Here is an 8,085-nt window from a genome sequence, read left to right as displayed (position 1 = left end):
GATATTTATTAAAGATGATATAGAAGTTCAAAGACAAACCACTTAGTAACATAATCATATCATTCCTTCTATTCATTAGTTGAAATTTCATGTGCTAGACAATTTATGTTTATGATTTTGTTATTGTAATAGACATTTAATGCTTACTTTTATTTTAATATTATAAGCTACAAGGCTACAAATGATGTTACTTTCATTTTTTTTTTTTTTTGTAATTTCAAATATTATGCTTTGATTGCTTTCTTAATTTTTATGTATGTTTTATAAATTATAATGTCATGCCCACACAGTATTCGTATTCTGTATTTTTAAGAATTGATGTGTCCCGTATTCGTATCGTGTTGTTTCCGTATCACCGTATCTCCAACATAGGTCAGCAATAACTGCCTATGCCAATTCAAATTTGCCTTGCTGAACCAACGACAAAACATTAACGCTACATGGCAAACATGTTGATGTTTAGTTCTCAAAACATTATGAAGGTTTCTTCCTCTTTGACTTGCAAGATAAGGAATCATAAGTAATAATCTGATGCAATTATTTCAATGATTATGAAGAGTGCCAAATGGAATAATGCAATAAGAGGAGATATTTTAAGTGAAGTGGAAGTTTTTCAGCCAAGGATATGACTAACAGGACAAGGCGTCATAGGCTAGCCGTTCTATTTGATGCCATGTGTGCATGCCGCCCTATTTATGATAAAAAAAAAAAGCTTTCATGCCCATTAATTTCATTTAATAAAAAGGAAGAAAAAGGACCCTTTCTCGTTGTTTTTTTTTTTTTTTCTTTCTTCCCAAGGGGTGTCAATTTTAGGGTACAGGTGGGATTCGGGTTGAATCCGAATCTGACTTGGCACTATTCGAGTCAATTCGTACCTGATCCATTTTTACAAATAGGTAGGTTTTTCGGACTAGAACCCGACCCAACCCGAATGACCCGGGACGGACAAAAAACTGCTAGTTTTCGAGTCTAAAAAAGGGTCAATCACCACTTTTCGGATAAAAAATGGGTCAATCTCTGGTTGCCGGGTCAAAATGGGTTTTCATATAAAAATAGGTCAATTTCGGTTCAACGGGTCAACCCAAACCCGACCCGATTTTTGAATAGGTGTCAATATTGAACCCGAATTCGGGTTTGGATAGGGTCCAATATTGACACCTATTCTCTCTTGGTACCTGCTGTTTATTTTTGATATAAAAGCTGGGGGAAAGATAACTGCCCGTATAACTCTTTGTTTGTTGAGATGGAAGAGCAAGGAAATTCCCCTTCTTCTTCTATAGATAGTAGTAGTGAGCCATCTCTCTCCTCTGAATCCTCCTCCTCTCTGGCCGCTAAGGGAGACTTAAGCACGGATTTAAGGCTTGGCCTATCAAACTCTGCATCTCAAAGAACTTCTCTGAATCTAAGGTGTGTTATTCTGAACCTGTGATTGTTTCTTTCTTTGCTTCTTGATGTTGCAGAATCCCTCTGTTTTGGTTTCTTCTTCTCAGCTTAGAATCCTTCGAGAACATTTTTCAATGCATATAGAAGTTATATGCTGCGGTGTTTTATACTTCTGTTCTGCTTCCTTAGAAATCAGGTGAAATGTTTGCTGATAATACTAATATTTTCTTTAAAAATCAGGTAATCTGTTTTTATCAAAACTGCTGAGATATTGAATTTTTTCGCAAGAAAAATAATGAATTTTTGTTCTTTTGTAAATTTTTTTTATAAATGTGAATAGTTTTAATAAAAACACCCATCTAGTTTCTGATAGAAAAATAAATCAAAAATCATTTTTCTCCAAATTCCTTTCGTATTATTTTCCCTAAATTTAACGATAAAATTTTCAGTTGAAGAAAATGAAAAAATTCAGATCTTTTCAATTTCTCTTTTATCTATTACTTAATGAAGCCAACAATCTCTGTCTTATTTATACCGACTTACTTTCAGCCCCGCACTCTTCAATAAACTTAACTTGCATCTTCTATCGGAAGTTAAAAACGCATTGAGTGCCCACCTATTCTCCCTTTTCCCTTTCATGATTTGAAATATGAATCTTTTCATATTCACAAGCAATGACTTCTTGGCTTCGAAGGTTCGCAGTACATAAATTAAAATTTTTATACTAGAAATATGATTCTTTTCATATTCACAAGCTTTGTTTGGGATGGCTTTTTAGTTGCTTCTTAAAGCAACTTTCTGCCATAAAAATTTTAATTTTTGTACTAAAACATGCTTTCATAAGTAACAAAAAAATCGTCCCAAACAAAGCTTAAGGCTCAATTCAGGATAACTTTCTTACCACTTTCTAAAGCAGCTTTTTAGTACAAATATTTTTTGAATTAGAAATTTTTGTACCCCAAAGTTGCTTCAGAAGTCAACAAAAAAGTTATCCCAAACAAAGCCTAGGCATTAGCACATGTTTGATTGCCTGAAATTAGAAATCTTTTTTTAAAAAAGATTGAAGTTATTTTGATTAATCAGTGGATAAATATAGTTAGATATAATTCTACAGCAACATTCAAATCTTCTCAAAACCCACTTAGCAGTGACGTTTTCATATTCATACTAAAAATAAATGAAAACTAAATCATCTATTTTTCAAAAAAAAAATATTTTATATGTGAAAGCATTACAGCAACCAAGTGAGCCAATATTTATTCTAAGCTCTTGTATTTCTGTTGTTGGCCACCACTAGGGAACACTTACCTGATTGGCCTCCGATCAAGCCACTTCTCAGAAGTGCACTTGCAGAGAGAGAAGCCTATAGAAACCATCATAAAACAGGGAAATTCTTTGTCAAGGTTTACATGGAAGGAATTCCAATTGGAAGGAAGCTAGATTTACTGGCTCATGATAGCTACCAGAGCCTGATTAAAACACTTCGGCGCATGTTCAGAACCAAAATCATCTGTAAGAAGCTCACATTAACTTCTCTTCAGAAACTTTTATTGTTTTTCTTTATGCAAGGCCTCGTTGGTTTATTAACTCTAATCATTTATTTTGTTTGTAAGGCCCTGAACTTGCCCAAGTGCCTTCAAGCAAGGCTCATGTGCTGACGTACGAAGACAAGGATGGAGATTGGATGATGGTTGGAGATGTGCCTTGGAAGTATGCATCCTTGATTACGGCTTTGTTTGGGATGATTTTTTTTCTGCTTCTTAAAGCAACTTTTTAGTATAAAAATTTTAATTTCTGTACTAGAAAACTGCTTTATGAATCCATGTTTTTTTTTTCTTTTGATTACAGTTTGTTTTAGCTTTTGTTTTATTTGTGTGCAGACTTTTTGTAACTTCAGTTAAAAAGCTAAAAATAATAAGGGCAGATAAGTGCTAAGGATCAGCCAATAAACACCAACAGCCTATTGTTGATGAGCTGCAAATAGAGGATGAAGTGAGAAGAGATGTTGGACAGAAAGACAGTCATCATAGGGAAGTCAGAAGTTTCTTTCATTTTTCTTTCTATTGTGCGCTATACTGTTTTACAGAACAGAGTCATCAAGCTTCCATAATTTTTGCCTCCATTTTAATACACAGTTCCTCTTCATCTTTTTTTATCACTGAGCTATTTGGAGACATTCTACTGCAACCATGGCATGTGTTTGTCGCCGGCTGAGCTTGATTTTGCTATCGTAGCTGAGTTTCATGGATGTAATTATTAGAAACAAAATCGTAAAGAAATATTAAAAAAAAAAATCACCGAAAAAGCAGAGATTTTTGTGTGGTTCGGAGATCAAACGATATTGCTACAGTTGAAGTTAAGAAGATAACATCTTTTAAAAACATATAGATTAGGAAAGAATCGACACACTTTCATCAATAATGGATCTTGTGCAGGATTTATATATGGGGGCCCCTAATAAACTTTTGTGTTAGGTAATTTTGTCTCTTGGTCTCACTGCTGCGCTTTAGTTTCTGCTTTTTCCTCTGATGGGGTGAGTGTGGGTCCTGTGTTGGAACAGTGCCTCCATATTCCAAGCAAAACAAGGAAAGAAAACAATGCCTCCATACCTTAGATAATTAATAGCCTTATTATTTTTGGTTGGTCAAAGAGACAAGCAGCATTGCATGGAGCAGCTATGTTAGGTAATAGCACCATATATTTTGATTTGGTGGTCTATTTAATGATGTAAGTTGCTACTTATATATTTCTAAGGTTTCATTTGGAACGGCTTTTTTTATGCTTCTTAAAGCAGCTTTTTAGTATTGAAAAGCCGTTTTAAGAAGCAATAAGAAAGCCATCTCAAACGAAGCCTAAATGTTATAAACTTTCTTTTCGTCTTAGAAGGGATCTTCAGTTCAATGACCATGAGGTTGATATAGGTGACTCTTGAGACTGTTTGAAAGGATGAAATCGTATTTCAATTTGGCTCAGTTCCATTGAACATGTTCCTTAATAAGTTTTAGATAATATAGGTGTAATGAAGCCAGCTTGGACAAGAATTAATGCATTGAGCCTACACATTGGATTATGATGCCAAATTTCCATTGAGTTATTATGCTTATTTTGATGATGACAAATATATGATTGTATGAACTATGGATTTTATAATTTTTTACATGATTAAGATTTGATATGTATTTTAACATAGATTTGAAAGATTTTTTTCAAATCAAGATTACATATTTATTGAAGTTCTTATTGTGTAAAAGCATTAGGATCATATTTAGAGTCAAATTTGAGTTAACATAATTATATTTTATTGTATTTTGTTATATCTAAGACTTCGTAGTTCAATGTTATTTGTATATATATATCTTTAAAACGGCATATTAACAAGGAGCGAGTCAATTAATTTTTAAAATAATTCTTTCTATGTATGAAAGTTTATTATATCATTCCATACTTATACATTAAATAGTTTAACATCAAATATTTTACATATGATTAACTATTATTGGTTACTTTGTAGGTAAAAGGGCTCAATGTTTGCAAAGTGCAAGCACCAAGGAGATTATAAGTTTTAACAAAAATGTTTGAGATAGTGTTTATAGATTTTAAAATAATTTGTTCCCTTGTTTGTTAGCTATAAAAATCTCTAAAAATCAACTATAAAATACTTGGATACTTGCTCTCCAAAGCTAATTCATTTTAAAGCTCTCAAAGGGTTTCAACTCTTGCAAACCAAGTTTCTACATCATAGCAATACAATTAGATTATTTCTAGTTGTGGCATTTTCTATTTAAAGGGGTCTATTGATTGTGTTTTAACAACATCTCATTCATATCTTGCTATAAAATTATAAATCAAGTATTAGAATAGAACTATATTTGATAATATTCTCCCATTAAGAGAGTACATAATTAAGATGATTTCATTACTTGTTAGTGGAGCAATGAAGAAAGTTTTAGTGGAATCCTAAGACAAATATAGAATTAAGCATAAATGTAGTTTTGTTGGGTGCCAAAAATGAATAAATAAATATCCAATATGTTATTATTTTTATAACCATATTGTTATACTTTTTAAGATTTTGTTGTTTACCAAACACATTTCACTCTCATTTTTAGGGTTTCAACACAAATATTTAATAATTAATTCTATGTCACCCCTAATTTTCGTATGTTGCAAGAGCTCTTTTATTTGGATTAACATTTAAAGATAAATCCACTGTCAAATGATTTTCTTATTGATGAAATGTTGCAAGATTGATAATACATCTTTAGTTATTACAAGAATGAGATCAATATATATTGTTTTCTATGGATTCCATGGTGCGGCAATTATATTTTGTTTACGACATTTTTCTTATTGCTTTTAAAATTATTTTCTAGTACAAAAAATTCTTATTCAAGAAATTTTCATACTAAAAAGTTATTTTATAAAGTAATAAGAAATCTGTTACAAATGAAGCCATAGTTATGAAAGGCAAGATTCTTACAAGACTCTTTGGGGTATTGAAATTTAGAAGCCATTCTTAAAATTGGCTTTACTCATGTAAAATTTTGATCAACTTAATGCCAAGGCTATTATGTGCTTGTATTGTTCTCTTAGTCATGAAAATATTTGGGGATATCCAATCTTCAATCTAACAAAGCTATTGCATATGAATGTATAAATATCGTTAAACATTTTGATGCATTAATGCATGAAAATAAATTATTTTGCATTAAACAAAAAATATCTTTGAAGTGTATACACATTTTGTAACAACTATAAATGGTTTGAGTTATTTAGAAAAAAAACATACATAAATAAATATCGTATATAGATGTTTAATTAGGTGTTAAAGAAAACTAAAATTATTAAGGATATAAGTATTTCTATTGCCAATTTGCCATGTTGTATAGTTTGTTTTATTTTATCTCTTTTTCAATATTTTGTAAGATTTTTGTTGTAACTACTAAATGTCATATCTTGTAATTTCATATGCAATATTTTAATATATCAAAGAAAATTGGACGTGGCCCTGAAATCCCCCCTCCCCCATGTAAGATTTTTGTTGTAACTACTAAATGACATATCTTGTAATTTCATATGCAATATTTTGATATATCAAAGAAAATTATACGTGGTCCTAAAATCCCCCCCCCCCCCTAAAATAAAAATTTATGAAGAATTGTTTGGTTCTTTAATAATGCATCATATATAGTAAGAATTTATTTAACACGATCAATGGGTAGGAAGAATGAATATCTTACTAGTTCATAAGAGGAAGAAGATGATTCATATCAAAGTAAAATGGATATAATAAGCAATCCAATTCTCTTTCATCTTGATATTGAAGAAATTTTTTGGTTAGAAAGGTATAGTAGGGAAATATGAGAGAGAGAGAGATATAGAGGAAGAGGTGAGAGAGAGAGAGAGAGAAATGAAATTAAAACTAAAACTAGTACTCAATATATTTAAGATGTTTATCTTACCATCTTACATCTATTATAAGAAGAGTGCTAGGAGGAGATTTATGAATTAAAAATTAGTTTAAAATAAAAATAGAACTCAATAGATTTAAGATGTTTATCTTACCATCTTATGTCTATTATAAGAAGAGGGGAAGGAGATTTTATGAATTGAAAATTATTTATTTGCTCATACATGATTCTCTCTCTCTCTCTCTCTCTCTTTAAAAATATAAAATGATATTATTAAAGACCCAAATTTATGCCCCCTGAATCTATATTTGATAATTCTTATATGTTAAATTTGTTTTAATTGTCTTAAAATGCTTCAAGTTGTGAAAAATAATCAAACAACTCTAAGAGTTGCAATCATAGAGTAACTTAATTTTGTCCCCTTTTTGCTTAAAATGTGTGTTGTCCCTATTATAATGGATAAGATCAATATGAAACATCATTACTATCTAGGGTAATATATATTATATTAATGGGGAGGACATCACACTGCATGTCATCTTCATTAACTCTTAGCATGGTAAAGTAAACTAATATGTAGCGAGATGTGATTTACATAGCTAAAATGATATGGAGTATGATGGGGCTCAATATTTAAATTTGCATTAGGAACTCCTTTTGTAGATATAACATTCATAGCACTATTATTATAATTAATATTTAGTGCCACCTTCCATATTACAAGTAGCATAATTTATTAGAGATAAAACCAATAATCAAAACAATATTTAACTTTAGAACCAAAAAAAATAGTTCCAGCTGAATGATTGTCAGTAGAAGTTTGAGAAAAGTAAAACAAGAAGTTTCATCTTTAGTAAATCATTGCTTAAACTTTTCCATCATTGTCCCTATAAATCAAAATAGAGGAATGCATCTAAAAATTCTCCCATAACCTAGGAATCCCATATAAATCTATTCCTTAAGGCTTTAATAGAGTAAAGAAGAAGCACAAATAATCCACCAGCAACTTTTCCATCATTGTATTAAATCCTTTTTAAAGAGGAAAAAAAAAGGTTTTTTATTAATGTGTTGTAAAAAGTGATTATCTTAGTGACGTGAAAGAGCCATATGAAGACAAATCTTTCAACGAACAAATGATTGTTACTTTGATCCCCACTAGAGCAAAACAAGCATTGATGTTTTAATCACAGCGAACATGTTCCGTTTTGAAACCGCTGCAAAATATTTTATGGCAATTAAAATCTCCACAACAGCCAATTTATTAATGTGCTGTAAAAAGTGATTTTCTTAG

At 30.9% G+C, this 8,085-nt stretch overlaps 1 protein-coding gene across 1 annotated transcript; it reads left to right on the top strand.

Moving 5' to 3' along the window:
- Positions 1–1,222: 1,222 nt before the first annotated feature.
- Positions 1,223–3,688, top strand: LOC110104651 (auxin-responsive protein IAA4). Its single transcript, XM_020833844.2, has 4 exons — positions 1,223–1,407; positions 2,681–2,895; positions 2,997–3,093; positions 3,264–3,688. The coding sequence occupies exons 1-4, from the start codon at positions 1,244–1,246 to the stop codon at positions 3,316–3,318; spliced, it is 531 nt and encodes a 176-aa protein (XP_020689503.1). The 5' UTR covers positions 1,223–1,243; the 3' UTR covers positions 3,319–3,688.
- The last annotated feature ends 4,397 nt before the right edge of the window (positions 3,689–8,085 follow it).

Source organism: Dendrobium catenatum, unplaced genomic scaffold (genome assembly GCF_001605985.2).
Source record: "Dendrobium catenatum unplaced genomic scaffold, ASM160598v2 fragScaff_scaffold_1056, whole genome shotgun sequence".
Lineage (NCBI taxonomy): Eukaryota > Viridiplantae > Streptophyta > Magnoliopsida > Asparagales > Orchidaceae > Dendrobium > Dendrobium catenatum.
The sequence above is the reverse complement of the archived record's forward strand: the minus strand, read 5'-3'. Positions and strand labels throughout refer to the sequence as shown.

Excerpts from the sequence above, each read along its gene's own strand:
- LOC110104651 (XM_020833844.2), top strand. The coding sequence starts at position 1,244 with ATGGAAGAGCAAGGAAATTCCCCTTCTTCTTCTATAGATAGTAGTAGT. Across the intron at positions 1,408-2,680 it reads AGAACTTCTCTGAATCTAAG|GGAACACTTACCTGATTGGC; the intron begins GTGTGTTATTCT and ends GGCCACCACTAG. Across the intron at positions 3,094-3,263 it reads GTTGGAGATGTGCCTTGGAA|ACTTTTTGTAACTTCAGTTA; the intron begins GTATGCATCCTT and ends ATTTGTGTGCAG.